This window comes from Scyliorhinus canicula, chromosome 1 (assembly GCF_902713615.1).
Source record: "Scyliorhinus canicula chromosome 1, sScyCan1.1, whole genome shotgun sequence".
Lineage (NCBI taxonomy): Eukaryota > Metazoa > Chordata > Chondrichthyes > Carcharhiniformes > Scyliorhinidae > Scyliorhinus > Scyliorhinus canicula.
In genome coordinates, this window is record NC_052146.1 from 174811636 (window position 1) to 174829833 (window position 18198).

General features: G+C 47.4%; 1 protein-coding gene across 5 annotated transcripts in view; it reads left to right on the top strand.

Annotated features, from left to right (window-relative positions):
* The window catches only part of LOC119969365 (filamin-A-interacting protein 1-like), a 307948-nt gene that overhangs the window by 213716 nt on the left and 76034 nt on the right, over positions 1–18198 (top strand). For all 5 annotated transcript variants that reach the window (XM_038802929.1, XM_038802939.1, XM_038802921.1 and 2 more), the window contains one exon: positions 4893–7710. In XM_038802929.1, the coding sequence (XP_038658857.1) occupies positions 4893–7710 (2818 nt within the window). The remainder of the gene's footprint in view (positions 1–4892; positions 7711–18198) is intronic.

Consider the following 18198-nt stretch of genomic DNA (forward strand, 5'->3'; position numbering starts at 1 on the left):
GTGTGCCGGGATTATTTCCATGGAGACAGGTCTTTTGAATCAAGCTTCCTGCCTGGCTCACCCTAAGCTATGGTTTTCTGTTCCATTATGTCTAGGAAGTAAGAGTTACACTGGATGCACATTTAGAATGAATCATCTGAATGTGTACAGGTGAGGAAGGCTATTCTTTGAATCCATCTCATTCTATCATAACATCCTATTGTTTCTTTACACACCACCACCCCCATCCACTGTCTCTTTAATGACTCCCAAGTCTTTCGCCTAGATTGTGATCCTTGAGGTGGGCAGGGGCAGTTAGGGAAAAGGAGCTGTTCTAGTATTCTAGTAGCTGTCTGAGCTCTCGGTCAAGTATGCACAATAACATTTAGAGATTGCAATAACACTTGTGCCCCAGGGGAGATATTAGTTAATTCTCAGCTCGGGCTCTCTGATATCTGTGGTCCATTTCACAATGTTTGTGGATCCGAGGTGTTTGGTTTGTGTTTTTTGAAACTTTGGGCCGGATGATTGGCACTTTTTTTATTAGCTTGGTCCAGACCTTTCTTCTTCAAGCATAGGAGAAAGTTATCAACGGATTACATTTTTTCAAAGTTTTTTTTTTACACATACCACTAAACACTATGGTGTTCCCAAAGTCTGTGGAAGTGCTAGAGCTTATCATGAGGTGGGTGGATTGGCACGTGGCATGAGGGAATACTATTGCACTTCAAAGTAAGGGTTACCTCATGCAGACTAGGGCTTCTGACTCTTCTAAGGGGTTGCGAACCACAACTCTTTTTTTTTAAACCTGGCCCGGCTCCATGAAAATAATAATAATCTTTATTATCACAAATAGGCTTACATGAACACTACAATGAAGTTACTGTGAAAATCCCCTAGTCGCCCCATTCCGGTGCCTGATCGAGTACACAGAGGGAGAATTCAGAATGTTCAATTCACCTAACAGCACGTCTTTAGGGACGTTTGGGAGGAAACCGGAGCACCAGGATGAAATCCACTGAGACACGGGGAGAAAGTGCAGATTCCGGACAGACAGTGACCCAAGCAGGATTCGAATCCGGGACCCTGGCGCTGTGAAGCAACAGTGCTAACCACTGTGCTTCCGTGCCACAAATTGTGGAGGAGTAGGAGATGCCTATCCTAACAATGGAGCCGTGCAGGTTGGGGATGCCGGATGTAGGCTTCTGACAAGAAGTAGCCTGCGCCCTTTAAAGGCACTCTCAAATATTTGACAGCATGGGAATGGGGTCGGGAATCCTGGAATCAAGACCCAACTGCCATTTTTAAAGGGTTCCCCTGTCAACCTAAGTTGTGATAATCCAGGCCATAGAGTCTGCACTGTCTCACTCAAAGATTCATTGCAGGCACTGATCCCTCTGTAAGTGTTCCTAAGATCTTCCCAATTTGGCTTTTCTCATCCAATTATATTCCCTTCTGCTGGAATCATGATTTAACCTGAAATAATGCTTAGGATTGGTCTTTGTCATTCAATTTTTGTTTCCGAGGTCACTTTTTCTTGTACTTCCCGCAACTGAAATCTTCACCTCCTCGTTATTCAGGGCTTGGGTTTATGACCCTTCTTCTTTGCCTTGCATGTGGATGGAAAGCCTCCATTGTGAAAGGATGATTACATTCTAATTATGGTGCTGTTTTGGTTCCCAACACATGAAAGCTATTGAAGTTTGTAGTTGGGTCTATTGTTATCGTTTTGTCAAAATATCAAAATTACCCTGAACTATTGCGGCAGTTTGGTCCATCGCTTGTCTATTTGTCTCCTCCATCCTGGGAAAAGTAGGAGTGCGACAACAGAACTGTGCCACAATCTTGGATATGTTGGTTTCATGGACCTGGGCAAAGAGAATGGACCGCAAACCAGGCTGCTTTTGTTCATTTTTGGGTGTCTTGTGAATAGGTCTTCGGCCTGAATCCTTCAAACTTGCAAAGTGTACACTATGAGGAATCATTAACAAGTAGTTCGGAGTTGTCGGGAGGTGCAGGGTTATAAATGAACTAAATGTAATAATGATTCTGTGCTGTCCACATGCCGAACTTCCTTTGATCTGATTCCAGCATTTCCACTTCTGTGGTTAAGATTAAATGGGAAGAAAATTGTAAACTGACAAACTCCAGCTGCCATACTGATGTTTCGCAAAATGTTTCAGCAATATCACTGACCAGCAATGCACGATTCTCAATACACAAATAAAACAAGTCTGTCAAATTCCTTCATACATGTGGCCACACTTACTCAATAAAAATTCTGCTGCTGATGTGAGCATGTGAATGGGCAGGGTAATATGTCTGCTAGCCAGTGGTCAGGTTAGCGAAGATGCACTGCAGTATGTACATTTTCAGGAATGCTTTCATGCCTGCTGAATAGTATTTGCATTTTATAACACCTCTGCGGTGAAATATGTCAAAGCACTTCATGAGTGGAATTTAGTGAGGCCTATGGGAGTGGGGAAAATGTGGTGGGCAGGGAGGATATAATTGGGCAGGAGCTGAAATTTCAGTTTCCCAATACCAGATTTAGTTCTCAAAATAAAGTCGACAATGCATCAGTGCTGTAGTGGGCATCACACTGCCCGGTGCTGGGATCCTATTTATCATGCATTTGCACAGTATGAATACTCGAAGTGGGAGTGGTACCAAACTCTGTGCTACCATCAAGATTTAAGGCAGTGGCATATGGGAAACCCATGCCTTCTGCTTCTTGACAGCATAGCGGTGGCATGCACCAGGCGAGGTGAGATTGTGTCTTTGTTGAATTCAGCATCAGCATCACAAAGTAAGGGACCAAGAGGGATCAGATGGCATGCTGCAAGTCAAGAGAGGAGACTGTGTCCAAATGGAGCCAGGCTCCGGTCTATAGGTGGACTCCATTGTTTGTGAGTGCTGGTCCTGTGGTGTCCAAGGGAGGCATCTGAACCCTACATGACAAATCTACAGTCAGAGGGAGGTAAAGTTTAGTGGCGGGAGGGGTTTTTAAGTGAGGATCAAGGGTTCAAAGGCATGCCAAGGAGATGGAGAGAGGCTCCAGGATGATGGTAGGTAGGTTGAGGTGGGGGGTTGGAGGTGAGAGTTGGAAGGTCAAAGGTCACTGACAAAGGGTGATTGAGGGAAGGCATAGGGTGATGTTAGGAGGTGGAATGATGGAAGGAAGCTCATGACTGGGAGGATGGAGATGGATGGTTTGCAGCTGCAGGGTCACTGTTTCCATTGACATGGTTGCTAACGTAGGTTGAGCTGGAGATAACATTCATGTGGGAGGAGGCCACTGTGGAATGGGAGAGTTCTGGGTGTGTCCCATGGGGGGGGGGGGGGGGTGCAATGGATGAAGGCCGTGTACACAAAGGTGCTCAGCTTTGTCTGCCTTCTTCACACTACTCACTTACACTGTGGTCCTCATACACCCCCAACACAGGAAATGGGAAACTAGCAATCCATCAACAAGACAGGCTATTTCATTCTGCCCACTGTTCAAGGAATCCCTATAGTGCACCGATCAGGTCTGCACTGACCCTCTAAAAAGCACCCGACCTATGCCGATTTCCCCTGCCCGAAGCCCAAAACCCCCACCTAACCTTTGGAAAGGGGCAATTTAGCATGGCTAATCCACCTAACCTTCATATCTTTGGACTCAAAATGAATGGCTTTGAAAAGTAGTATCTTGAGCAACCACAAATGCACTGGGAAGGATCGAGTTAGTAGAATTGATCTATTCAAAATACGATCTTAATGTGTTTTCTTTTTAAATTAAATGAGTAGTTATCAAATATCCTTTTTTTAAATGCATATTTTTAAATGTCCAACTCACCACTTTGCATTCTTAATTTTCCAAACTTAATTTTTGATCAAAACTTGATTTTATACCTCAAATAGAGAAATTGGGCAAGTGTGTAGCAAAGGCAGAGTAGTATTAATTTGGGATTTTAACTTGCACACAGATTGGGAGAGGCAGGGGAGCACCTGTCAGAAAGGGAGCGGATTTCTGGGATAGTTTTCTGCAGCAATATGTTCTCGATGTAACAAGGGACAGCCAATATTCGATTTCTTTGAGAATAGAGCCAAATTTAATTAGTAGCCAAACTCGAATAGTGATCACAACATGATTGAATTCAATGCAGCAGGGGCAGCTCAATGGTGCAGAGGTTAGCACTGCTGCCTCATGGCACTGAGGACCTAGGTTCATTCCCTGCCCCGGGTCACAGCCTGCGTGGACTTCGCATGTTCTCCCCGTGTCTGCAAGTGTTCACCCCCACAACACAAAGATGTGCTGGTTAAGTGGATTGACGACGCTAAATTGCCCCTTAATTGGAAAAAAATATAATTGGGTACTCTAAATTTATTATTTTTTTAAAACTTAACCAGATCAGTTTCTGATTAACACATCTTGCACCGCTTGTCACCATTCCCGTTGACAGTAGAACATAGAACATAGAACAGTACAGCACAGAACAGGCCCTTCGGCCCTCGATGTTGTGCCGAGCAATGATCACCCTACTCAAACCCACGTATCCACCCTATACCCGTAACCCAACAACCCCCCCTTAACCTTACTTTTTAGGACACTACGGGCAATTTAGCATGGCCAATCCACCTAACCCGCACATCTTTGGACTGTGGGAGGAAACCGGAGCACCCGGAGGAAACCCACGCAAACACGGGGAGGACGTGCAGACTCCGCACAGACAGTGACCCAAGCCGGGAACCGAACCTGGGACCCTGGAGCTGTGAAGCATTTATGATAACCACCATGCTACCGTGCTGCCCCATAACTATCCCGTAACTATCCAAAACTGCCCTTACAATTCCAAGGCACCCCAAAAGATGAGAAACTTCATTTTGAGCGTTTGTGATCCCTTTTCTGACGTGGCCTTTCTTTTCCCTAGATTGAAGAAGCTGCTCGAACAGGAAAAGTCCTACCAGGGCCGGAAGGAGAAGGAGAACAGCAAGCGACTGGGCAAAGTGCGAGAGGAGTTGGTGAAGCTGAAATCATTCACACTGATGCTGGTGGATGAACGGCAACAACACATCGAGCAGTTGGGCCAGCAGACGCAGGAGGTGCAGGAGCTTGTGCAGAAACTCCAGGAGGAGCAAGGAAGATTCCAAACTGAGGAGGAGAGGGTCCGAGAGGAGGCTCAGAAGGTGACCCGGCTGGAGGCGGAGCTGGGGTACAAGTCCGCCAAGTCTTTGCAGGAGCATGAGGAGATGACAGCCAAACTCGCCAGCCAAGAAGCTCAGAGCCGCCAGTTACGCCAAAAGCTGGCTGCTCTCAACCGCCGGCTAGAGGAGCTGGAGGAAGCCAACAAGAGTCTGCAGAAAGCTGAGGAGGAACTTCAGGAATTGAGGGTTAAAATTGGCCAGGGTGAGTCTGGCAACTCCAGCCTGATGGCGGAAGTGGAAAACCTGCGGAAGCAGGTACTGGAGATGGAGGGGAAGGATGAGGAGATAACCAAGGCGGAAGATCAGGGCAGAGAGTTGAGGAGGAGGTTGGAGGAAGAGGAGATGCAGAGTAAGAGCTTAAAGTTGGAGGTAGAAAAACTCCAGAGAAGAATGGTGGACCTAGAGAAACTGGAGGGCGCTTTTAACAAGAGCAAATTGGAATGTTCCCAACTGCACATTAGTCTCGACAAAGAGAAAAATCTGACCAGAGAACTGATCAATGAGTTGGAATTGGTAAAAGGCCGAGTGAAAGAACTGGAATCGTCAGAGGCCAGATTGGGGAAAAGTGAATTCGTCTTGAAAGATGACTTGACCAAGTTGAAATCTTTCACGGTTATGTTGGTGGAGGAGAGGAGAGGGATTGCGGGCAAGTTGAATCAGGAAGAGCAAAAAGTGAATGAGCTGAATAGCAAACTGAAGCAGGAACAGAGCAAAACTACACAGGTGACCGAGAAACTGATAGAAGAAAGCAAGAAGCTCCTGAAGTCGAAATCTGAGATGGAGGAGAAAGTGTCAACCCTTCTCAATGAAAGGGATGAACTGAAGGTGAAACTCAAAGATGAAGAGCTAAAGTCAAGTGATTTGAATTTCAGAGTTGGCTTGCTGAAGAGGAGGCTTGACCGTGTTGAAGAGGCGGAAAGTGATGCTCTCCGCAATAAAGTCAAGGAGGGCTTGCAGAAACGTCCAGGAGACACAGGGCTGCTGGACGAGGAGAAAACCAAAGAGCTGACTCTGGAAATGGAGCGACTGAGGTCTCGGCTAAAGGAGCTGGAGGTAGTGGAAGGCGACCTGATGAAGACTGAGAATGAGTATGACCAGCTGGAGCGCAAGTTCAAGAGCGAGCAAGACAAGGCCAAGCTCCTGAGCCAACAGCTGGAAGAAATGCAGAGTCAGGTGAGCAGAGGCAAGGCCACGGAGAAAAGTGAGAGCCTGAGCCAGGAGGCCGAGGCCTGGGGGCGCCTGCGGGTCGAAGAAACCAGAGGCCGGGAGCTGGTGGCCGAGGTGCAGGCCCTGAAGGAGAAGATCCACGACCTGATGAACAAGGAAGACCAGCTCTCCCAGCTGCAGGCCGACTATTCTGTACTCCGCAAAAAGTGGCAGCAGGAAGAGAGCAGGAGCAAAGAGCTGGCCCAGGAGCTGGTGGGCTTGGCTCAGGAGCTAGAGTTGTCGAAACGCTACAGTCGGGCCCTCCGGCCTTGCATGAACGGCAGGAGAATGGTGGATGTCCCAGTGACAGCCACTGCTGTCCAGACCGATCCTCCAGCCAGTGGCCCGGGGGAAGAAGACAACCCTGCCTTGTTCATCCAGAAATCTGTCCAAGAGGAAAACCATCTGATGAGCAACCTCCGCCAAGGGGGACTGAAGAAGGCCCTGGAGCGACCCTCGGTGCTGGAGCGGTATCCGCCAGCTGCCAGTGAGTTGAATCTCCGGAGGTCCTGGATCCCCTGGATGAAAAGGAAAGAGCTGCCCCAGCACCATGGGCCTGAGAAGACAGCCCAAGCCAACGGGAACCCTGGCCGGGCCTCCCGGGGGGTGATTGTGTCGCCGAAGCAGGGCCAGCCCCTACACATTCGGGTCACTCCAGACCACAGCAACAGCACGGCCACTCTGGAGATCACCAGCCCAGCGGCCGAGGATTTCTTCTCCAGTGCCACAGTCATTCCGACCCTGGGCCACCAGAAACCCCACATCACTATCACGCCCACGCCACTCTTGGCGGCCAAGGCCCCCCAAAAGGGCAAACTCTCTGACTGCTCCCTGTCACCCGAGCGTGCAGCCTCACCTGTGACCATCACCACCTTCTCCAGGGCCAAGTCCTCACCGGAGAGTGGCAGGGCTACTTCGCCAGAGAGAGCTGCCTCCCCCATTCATATCATGACTGTGACCACAACAGCGGCCCCAGACAGCTCGGTCCCTCCAGAATCCCAGGAATTGGCCATGGGACGTGCCGTATTCCGAATGACTCCCGAGAAAACAGCATCGCCGACCCGAAAGTACAGTCCAAACGCAAACATTATTACAACCGAGGACAATAAGATTCACATCCACCTGGGCAGCCAGTTTAAAAGGCCAGGGAGCAGCTACACCGAGGAGGCCAGCTCTTTGATAACTGTTCGGCCTTTGTCTATTACTGCTGAGACCGTGGGGACTGTTCTCCGCTCCCCTCGCAACTGCAGTCCCCCGAAAAGCTCACCGAACAAAATGACCAGCAGTATCACTATAACTCCAACCAGTACTACATCCTCCAGAACTACACAGTCAGTGGTGAGTTAAGACTTTCATTCACTCAGTTGTTCTTTATTCGCAATGTGGTGATATCTATTTGCATCATTTGCTACCTTGCCTTAAGTTATCTGTGATGACCCTCATTTGCTCTGCTGTCCCAAGTTTTTGGTCTTTTTTTTGTAATAAATTATAATGCAGTCACTAATGCATGAATTGAGGTACTTTCCAAAGTATTAAAAAGTCATTGACATAACGATGATTGCTGAAAAAGAGACATTGTTAAAACACTTGGGATAGTTGGCAAGAATATCAAATATAAAGGACCCAACAATTTATACTTCATGAGAAAAGAATGCTGATTGGTTGGGAAGTGGACTGTTGATTTGGTAGAGGCATTCCCAATGGAGAATGTGCCAATTAACTGATGACTGACAGTTAACCATCCCCAATTCTCATTCTCTTCTTTGTAAGTATAAATTGTTCCCTTTACATTTGGTATTCTTGGAAATTGTCCTGATAAGTGCCAGATGAAAAGCTTTGAGAACATGTATTTCTTTTCAGCAATGTTTGAGTTCTCTACCACCAAATGACTGTGACACAATGTTTTTTCAAAAATGTCATTCCTAATTAATTTATTACCCCATAAGATTTAAATGACTTGGTATGATTTAACTTGTTGAAACTCCTGGTGGTAAAGTTGCTGCAAGGAATTGTTCACCAAGACTTCTTCTTCATCACCACCTACTTTGCTGCAGAGATGGCAAGACATGGCTGGAGTAGTTAGCGTACTTACTCTCATGGTTGCTCTCAGACTGGCAATGATGGTTTATCTCTGGGAGCCTGTACATTCAGGAAGACCTAAACAATGGGAATGAAAAGAAAATGCTTTGAGGAGACGGTTTCTATCAGGAGAAAAAAGTCCTTGTTTGGGGGGGGGGGGGGGAACCATGTAGGTGATGGATGAACATTGATGTACATGTTCGAGCCTACAGTGTTTAGGCAACCTGTGATCAACCACCCCCCAATATAACATGTGTTTAACCATCTGAGAAGCCAGTTGGTAATGCACACAGGGCACCTATCAATTTTTTAAACAACTACATGACAATAATAAGCATTCATAATCTGACTACACCATATTACCACCAACTTCCAAGAGCTAGTAAAAATATGCTCCCCCTACGCCCCCACAGAAAAAGGACCCCTGTCTGGAAGCTAGAGAGCAGTTCAGACAGAGCCATTAGGAAGCATTATAGCTGTAGTACTAACCTTGCAGCTCCACATGTCCATTCCTCAAAGGAGAGCTGTGCCTATGCCTGGTTCCCACAGATCCACTATCTGCAATTCATAGATTTCAAATGTGGTCTGTGATTGACAGCTCGTAAAAACTATCTGTGGCTTTGATCCATTGATATCACTTCACGCTTGCGTGGTCTAAGTGGTGAAGCCCCAATGTTTGTAAACATTGACCACATCAAAGAGATGCATGTGCCCTGCACTCCAACCACTCAAGTGTGTAATGCACTTACCTCTCCATTTGCTTCCCCCTGCCTGGACTGCTATCTAGCTTCCAGACAGGAGTTCCTTTTCTTTGGGGGGGGGGTACTCCCCCTAATACTGGGTTTCCTGTGGGTTGGGCGGGGAGCGCTCCCCTTATTACAGGGTTCCTTGCGGGCGGAGGAGGCGCTCCTGCTATTACAAGGATCCCAGTGGATGGGAGGGCACTCCCCCCTATTACAGGGTTCCTTGCGGGCGGAGGAGGCGCTCCTGCTATTACAAGGATCCCAGTGGATGGGAGGGCACTCCCCTATTTGAGGGTGGGGGCAGTCGAGCAGTGCCAGGGGAGTGTTAGGGGCCAATACGGGGTGGGTGCTGGTCACATGACATTGCTATCCGGCCACACGTGGATAGCGGGATTCCCTGGGAACCCCTTGTATTTCACGTCATGCATAAATCTGCGTGGTGTGGAACATTGAATTGCATCCCGCTTTACGACCACAAGGGTCGTGAAATTCGTGAAATTTACCTCTGGCGGAAAACATAGTCTCTCAAACGCAGAATACACCCAACTGAGTCAGTTTAATGACTCATTAAACTGAGGTCCTGCCTGCACTCGGGTGAAGATAAAAGATCCCATGGCACTATTTCAAAAGTGGGGGAGTCACCCCACCATGAGCACCAGTTTGTCTTCTCGTTATCTCAGTGCTGTTTGTAGGAGCCAGCAGCGCACAACATTTGGCTGCTGCATTTCTTATCACGAGAGACTAAATTTCAAAAATAAAGTACTACCTTGGCTCTAAAGCAGCTTGGGACTGCCTGAGGTTCTGAAAGGTGCCGTGTAACTGTATATCTGTCTGTAACTGCCTTAAGATTTATTAGGAGAAAATATTAAACATTTTGGATTATTTTGCTATTGCATTTCTCACAATTATTAGGAGCCTTTATGGCAATGCCAATAAGACTGACTCCCAGCTGTACAGAGTAGTTAATAAACATCTGGGACAGAACCTACCGGCTGTTCGTGCCTGCAGGATATTCCGGGAGTCCCACATTCCGCACAGGATTCCCGGCGACGGGGAGTACAGTCAACAGGAAAACCCATTGGCAATGGCGGGACCAGAAAATCCTGCTGGTGGGCTGCCTCCACCACCAAAAAACATGTGGTGGGTTGGTCTGTAAATCCCGCCCATAGTATCCTGGGCTTTATAGTGTACAAGGTTATGCTGACCGCGTACAAGACACTAGTTTAACCTCAGCTGGAGAACTGTGAACAGTTCTGGGCACCAGGCTATTGGAAGAATGTGAACGCATTGGATAGAATGCAGAAGATGTTTACAAGAATGGTTCTAAGGATGGGAAACTTCAGTTGTGTGGATAGATTGGAGAGGTTGGGACTGTTCTCCTTGGAGAGAAGAATGCGAACAGGAAATTTGATAGAGATGCTCAATTCTGAGGGGACTGGACAGAGTAGAAAGGTAGAAACAGTCCCGTCCTTAAAGGATCAATAATGAGAGGGCACAGATTTAAAGTGATTTGCAAATGGAGGCAAATGTGATGCGAGAAAAATATTTTTCCTTCAGTGAGTGATTCGAGCCTGGACAGACTGCCTGGACGTATGGTGGAGGCAGGTTCAATCGAGGCATTCAAGAGACGTTTGATTCTTGAATAGAAATGGGGGTATTGGGAAAAGGCAGAGGAATGGCACTAAATCGTAATGGTTGTTCTGGTGTGCCAATGTAGACGTGATGGGTCAAATGGCCTCCTTTGCCATAACCGTTCTGCGATTCTGATCAGCCAGAAAGCCCTATTAGGAACAGAAGTAGGGGCGGGGATTCTCCCATGCCGTGGCAGAGTGTCCACGCCGTCGTAAATGCTGTCGCGTTTTACAAAGGCATGAATAGGGCACTGCCAGGAGTAATTCTGGCCCCTGCAGGTGGCCAGCACGGCGTGGAGTGGTTCATGCTGCTCCAGCTGCCGCTCCCGGCGCGAAGTGGGCGGCAGAGTGTCCACGCCGTCATAAACGCCACCACGTTTTACAAAGGTATGAACGGGCCGCTGCCAGGAGTAATTCTAGCCCCTACAAGGAGCCAGCATGGTGCTGGAGCGGTTCACGCCGCTCCAGCTGCCGCTCCCGGCGCGAAGTGGGCGCCACAGGATCCACAGTGGCGCCGGTGCCAACGTGCGCATGCGCTGTGGCCTCCTTCAACGCGCCGGCCCCGATGCAACATGGCGCAGGGCTACAGGGGCCAGCGTGTAGGAAAGGAGCCCCCCAGCCACAGAGGCAGACCTGCCGGTCAGTCGGCCCCAATCGCGGGCCAGGCCGCATCGGTGTTCACCCCCCCCCACACAGGCCGCCACCCGACCCTTCCACGCAGTGTTCCTGCCGGCTGCAAGCAGGTGTGGACAGCCCCGGCAGGACTCAGCGTTTTCACTACGGCCGCTTGGCCCATCCGGGGCTGAGAATCGGCGGGCCGGCCGCGTAGAGTGGCCCGCGACCGGTGCCGCGCCAACCACGCCGATGCCAATGGCACTGATTCTCCACTCTGTCGGGGTGGCGTGGCCCGGTCACGGGGATTCTCCAGCCCGGCCCCGGGCAGAGAGAATCCCACCCAGGGTATTTAGTCACATTCCATAAGATCATGGCTGATCTGTGACGTCATTCCATATGCCCAGCTTTAATTTTTTTATTTTTTTTATTTTTTTAAAATTTAGATTATCCAATTAAGGGGTAATTTAGTGTGTCCAATCCACCTACTCTGCACATTTTTGGGTTGTGGGGGCGAAACCCACGCAGACACGGGGAGAATGTGCAAACTCCAGACAGATAGTGACCCAGAGCCGGGATCGAACCTGGGACCTCAGCGCCGTGAGGCGGTTGTGCTAACCACTAGGCCACCGTGCTGCCCTATGCCCAGCTTTAATAACAACATTCTACCAGTATTAGTTTTAGAATTAACAGCTGATCTAGCATAATTTGCCATTGTCACAAAAGTTTCAAATTTCTCCCACCCTTTTATTTCCTAATTTCACTCTTGAAAGTTCTGGCCAGTACTCCCAACTGGCAGAAAGGTGTAATTCAATCTTCCTTATCTGTTCTTCATATCTTCAAAGCTGTAATTAAATCACCCGTCCGCCTTCAAAATTCCAGTGAATACAGCCCTGGTTTGTTTGATCACTTCAGGACACTTGGTTTTTTGGTATCATTCCAGTAAAATCTATGCTGTACTCCCTGTTATGGACAAGAGAGGGGAAAGTTTAAACAGCATTAATTTCTCCCTTTACCACCTGTCTGTAAACAGAGAGGTTTTGATTTGCTTCCCCCTTTTAAGCATAATATATTTTCCAATCCCTTGGTGATGGTGGGATCAAATTTCTATCAATAACCCAACAGCAAACTGCAAGATAGGATGAACTCAAAAGTTATTTTACTTGTGTACTGTTTAAATGGGGAGGGGTGGGTAGATTTGCAACATTGCTCTCTTTGCATTCATACAGTAAAAGAGGGATCGAGGAAAAGTTTACAATTCAGAGACCACAGAGAAAATAAATAGTGGGGTATTCATTCATGGAGGTCGACAGGTTAAAAAGCGATGCTGTATAATTTACTTTTCTGGTGGAGTTCACATGATAAGTTCAGAGATGAATCAGTCTTGCATGCAGTGGTATAGAAGTTCCAGCGGAAAGTGTAAATGAGACCTGGGGTTCGATCTTAGCAAAGTTCCCTTTTCTGTGATGCTGCTAGTTAGATGGTAAATGGAAAACTGAGCTTGCAGTTCCACAAGGCAATATTATTGATTTCACAAACTAGAGATCCACATCATATGACCCTATCTCTCCACATAATAATCATCTTTATTATTGTCACAAGTAGGCTTACATTAACACTGCAATGAAGTTACTGTGAAAAGCCCCTAGTCCCCACACTCCGGCGCCTGTTCGGGTGTACTGACGGAGAATTCAGAATGTCCAACAGCACACATTTTTTGAGAAGGGATGCATATTCCTTGTTGAATGTCCTAAACATTAAGAATTGAAAGGAAGGTTGCAATGCCCTTTTGTCCTAATAGGTACGTAGACTCCAGTTAGTCAGCCTGGGTTAGGATATGCAGAATGCCTTTTGAATTTGGCTCTCTGCAGGCCACAATGTGTCACCAGTGACTCTTCAGAGATAACGAGATGCCTGTTTCTTTGATACTGCCAGGTAGCTCCTTTTGTTCAAGGGCCACAGACTGACATAGATTCAGCAATTTTTAAAAGTCTGTGTCCAGTTTTAATTTTTAGGAAGAGCCATGAGGATATCTATAAAGATATTAAGTCTCCATCCCCTCTCATCCCTCCAAGGACAATATTTCCTTCCTAGGTTGTGGTGCTCAAAACTGCTCTCGGATTGCAGATGTGATCTAGACTATGCATTATATAGCAGAAACATGACTTCTAACCCCTTGTTTCTCACCCTGGCACCGCATAGGCAATAAAACTATCGTGGGCTCTCATTCCAAACAAATAATGCTTTCTACCCCAATGATTGGATTTCCTACAGCAACCACATTAGACTTCCTCTTCTTCCTCCTCCCTGTCTGCCCCTTGGATGACCTCCTCATTCTGGCTGTCCTTCAACAATCTTTACCCCGATACTTGTATACTCGGTTAGGATTGTATTTGCTGGAGTTCAGAAGAATGAGGAGGGGATATCATAGAAACCTATAGAAAATTGCCAGAGAAAATTCTAACAGGACTAGACAGGGTAGATGCAAGAAGGATGTTCCTGATGGTGGGGGGTGTCCAGAACTAATGGTCATATTCGAAGGATACAGGGTAGACCAGAGACCATTCAGGACCGAGATGATGTAATGCCACCCTGGGCAAGTGTGTGGTCAATTCCAACCCCGGAGTCCCAACATTAATTAACCAATAATTTGTGTACTTTCCTGAGATCTTTAACCGTTGACTGCTCCAATGTGTTACAGGCACCTGATTTAAACGTAAAATACTTTTTAAAAATCTGTTTATTTATAACGAGTAAATGATGAACAGATAATGGAAGTCTTGTCATCTATCATTTTTAAAAACCCCATCCAACCCTCCACCCAGACACACACACACACAAGGTGGGTTCAGGAAAGGTTCAAAAATACCAGGGATTAAAAGGTATGAGAGATTTGAGGATCTTCACTGCTGAGGTTGAGGTTTTTATAAGCGGTAATCTCTTCGGAATGTGAGGTATTGAAAAATTGGTTGGTTTGGATCTTTAAGCTGGGCCACTCGGGCCGGATTCTCGGGCTGTGGGATTCCCTCTAGGGACACATTCTAACTTGTGTTGGGCTGAGCCTTAACCTTGGAAGATGCCTTCAGGTCTGCTCAGTTTCTGATATGTGGTCAGCTTCAGCAGACTCACCAACTGCTTTTCTCAGTTAAAGAGAATATCAGAGCAGCAGTTTTTGCGAGGCATCTCAGTGGCCTGGCCCCTTTAATGGGAGAGCAATCCGTAAAGTTCCCTCTCTCCAGCTCCATAATCATGCATTGAATGCTCACTAGCTGCTCTGTTTACCTGAAGGGAGTACCAGCTAAGATTTGAGAGAAAATTTCACCCCTTCTGGGAGAAATTCAAAAGGATTCTGCTCGGCTCTGCAGCTCCAAACAAAACCCTGAGCTCGGAGGAGGGGAAAACACAGCCTCCAACTGTGTTTTGTAAGAATTCCACCCTTTCAGGGAGAGAAAACTCAATGCCTTTTTCAGCTCTGACTTGAACAAAGACTGAAACTTGAGAGCCAGCCTGCTTGTCTAGAAGCTTCTGAAGGGGTTCCACCAATCACACTTGACAGCAGGGATTTGTCCCGGAATGCTAGGATGTGCATCATAAAATAAAAGGATGTGCATCAACCAACTGCTCTCTTGGTACCACTTCACAGTCCTTACTGTCCACATCCTGACACAGCAATACCGTGTAGTCAGGGAAACTTTCCTATAGAGCAAACCTGCTCTGGAAACTTCCCTCACTTGAAGGAAAGGGCATTGGCTTTAATGCAAGAGGCGGCAATAAATTACTTTTAGGCAAGTCCAATTCACCTACTTCTACTGGGTGGCTAACGCCTTCACTAGCTTTGGAAGAATTGTTTGCCAATTGTCCAAGTTCAATTGGTGACGAGTCTATTTGGGAACAACCATTTATCATCGCATCATAGACCGATTAGGGATCAAAGTCTAGACTGTCGTCTGACTCTTCCTTCCTACTATCTCTCTTGGAACAACTATCTACCATTGCTTCATAATCAGAACCTAGATCGAAATCCAAACTTTCCTCTGACTCCTCCTCCTTACCAACACTCTGATGACAATTGTTTATTAGTATGACGTAATCAGAACCAAAATCAAAGTCCCGATTCTTGTCTAATTCCTCATCCCTCTCGTCATCTTTGACCTCAAAATGCTCAGGACCTGGGTCAATTTGGCATGAGATCAGCATTTCTGTCTTCTGCTGCCCAATGTGTTTTCCACCCTCCCGCATGTCCTACGGTTGGCATTTCTGGTGCTAACTGCAGTACTTCCTTCGGACTCCTACAACCTTCACTCCCGCTAAATTGTTCCCCAAAACTAAGCACACTCCTTCCACTGGGAATTCTTTGACCACTCCAGCCACTATTGGATCTGACACAAAATCACACTCCAACTGCACTTTATACAATGGAACTAGGATACAACTTCCACCCATCCAATTTCACTGAGCTCTCTGGAGAGAAAACCAAATCTTTCTCCAGCACAGGTTTGAGTAGCCAGTGTGTCTGTTAAAATTGTTATGGATCTGGCTACTTCGGTCGATGAAATTTCCCCTTAGACACAAAACCGGCATAGCTCTCATCTACCTTCAGATCGCTTCAGAATGCGAGGGGTTCGAAAAACATTAGTTGGTTTGCATCCAGCGTGGCTTGGATCTTCAAGCTGGACCACTCAGGCTGGATTCTCTAGCTGTGGGATACCCTCCAGGGACACGCTTCAACTTGTATTAGTGAGAGGCAGCATGGTTTTGTGAAGGGGAGGTCATGTCTCACTAACTTGATAGAGTTTTTCAAAGAGGTCACAAAGGTGATTGATGCAGGTAGGGCAGTGGATGTTGTCTATATGGACTCAGTAAGGCCTTTGACAAGGTCCCTCATAGCAGACTGGTACAAAAGGTGAAGTCACACGGGATCAGGGGTGAGCTGGCAAGGTGGATACAGAACTGGCTAGGTCATAGAAGGCAGAGAGTAGCAATGGAAGGGTGCTTTTCTAATTGGAGAGCTGCGACTAGTGGTGTTCCGCAGGGATCAGTGCTGGGACCTTTGCTGTTCGTAGTATATATAAATGAGTTGGAGGAAAATGTAACTGGTCGATTAGTAAAATTGCAGACGACACAAAGGTAGGTGGAATTGCGGATAGCAATGAGGACTGTCAGAGGATACAGTAGGATTTAGATCATTTGGAGACTTGGGCAGAGAGATGGCAGATGGGGTTTAATCCGGACAAATGTGAGGTAATGCATTTTGGAAGATCTAATGCAGGCAGGGAATATACAGTGAATGGTAGAACCCTCAAGAGTATTGACAGTCAGAGAGATCTTGGTGTACAGGTCCACAGGTCACTGAAAGGGGCAACACCGGTGGAGAAGGTAGTCAAGAAGGCATACGGCATGCTTGCCTTCATTGGCCGGGGCACTGAGTATAAGAATTGGCAAGTCATGTTGCAGCTGTATAGAACCTTAGTTAGGCCACACTTGGAGTATAGTGTTCAATTCTGGTCGCCACGCTACCAGAAGGATGTGGAGGCTTTAGAGAGGTGTAGAAGCGATTTACCAGGATGTTGCCTGGTATGGAGGGCATTAGCTATGAGGAGCGGTTGAATAAACTAGGTTTGTTCTCACTGGAACAACCGAGGTTGAGAGGCAACCTGATAGAGGTCTACAAAATTATGAGGGGCATAGACAGAGTGGATGTCCGAGGCTTTTTCCCAGGATAGAGGGGTCAATTACTAGGGGGCATAGGTTTAAGGTGCGAGGGGCAAGGTTTAGAGGAGATGTACGAGGCAAGTCTTTTTTACACTGAGGGTAGTAGGTGCCTGGAACTCGGAGGAGGTGGTGGAAGCAGGGACGATAGTGACATTTAAGGGGCATCTTGACAAATACATGAATAGGATGGGAATAGAGGGATACGGACCCAGGAAGTGTAGAAGGTTTTAGTTTAGACGGGCAGCATAGTCGGCACAGGCTTGGAGGGCCGAATGGCCTGTTCCTGTGCTGTACTGTTCTTCTTTGTGTTGAGCTGAACCTTACCCTTGGACAATGCACTTCAAGTCTGCTCAGTTTCTGATGTGGTCAGCTTCAGCAGACTCCACAGCAGCTAGTCTCAGCTAAGCAGAATATCAGAGCAGCAGCTTTTGCGAGCCATTCCCTGTGGACAAGCCAGGATCTGCTCAGATGAGGAGGAGCGTAACAGACATCTACAGACGCTGAAAGACGCCCTCGTACGAATGGGATATGGCGCTCGGCTCATCGACCGACAGTTCCAACGTGCCACAGCAAAAAACAGTACCAAGCACCTCGGCAGACAAACACGGGACACCACTGACCGAGTACCCTTCGTCGTCCAGTACTTCCCCACAGCGGAGAAATTACAACATCTTCTTCACAGCCTTCAACATGTCATCGATGAAGATGAACATCTTGCCAAGGTCATCCCCACACCCCCACTACTTGCCTTCATGCAACCGCACAACCTCAAACAAATCATTGTTTTCAGCAAACTGCCAAGCCATCAGAACAGCAACCACGACACCGCACAACCCTGCCATGGCAACCTCTGCAAGACGTGCCGGATCATCGACATGGGTACCACCATTACACGTGAGAACACCACCCACCAGGTACGTTGTACATACGCGTGTCACTCGGCCAACGTTGTCTACCTCGTACTCTTCAGGAAAGGATGTCCGAAGCGTGGCACATTGGCGAGACCATGCAGATGCTGCGACAACGGATGAACAGACATCGTATGACAA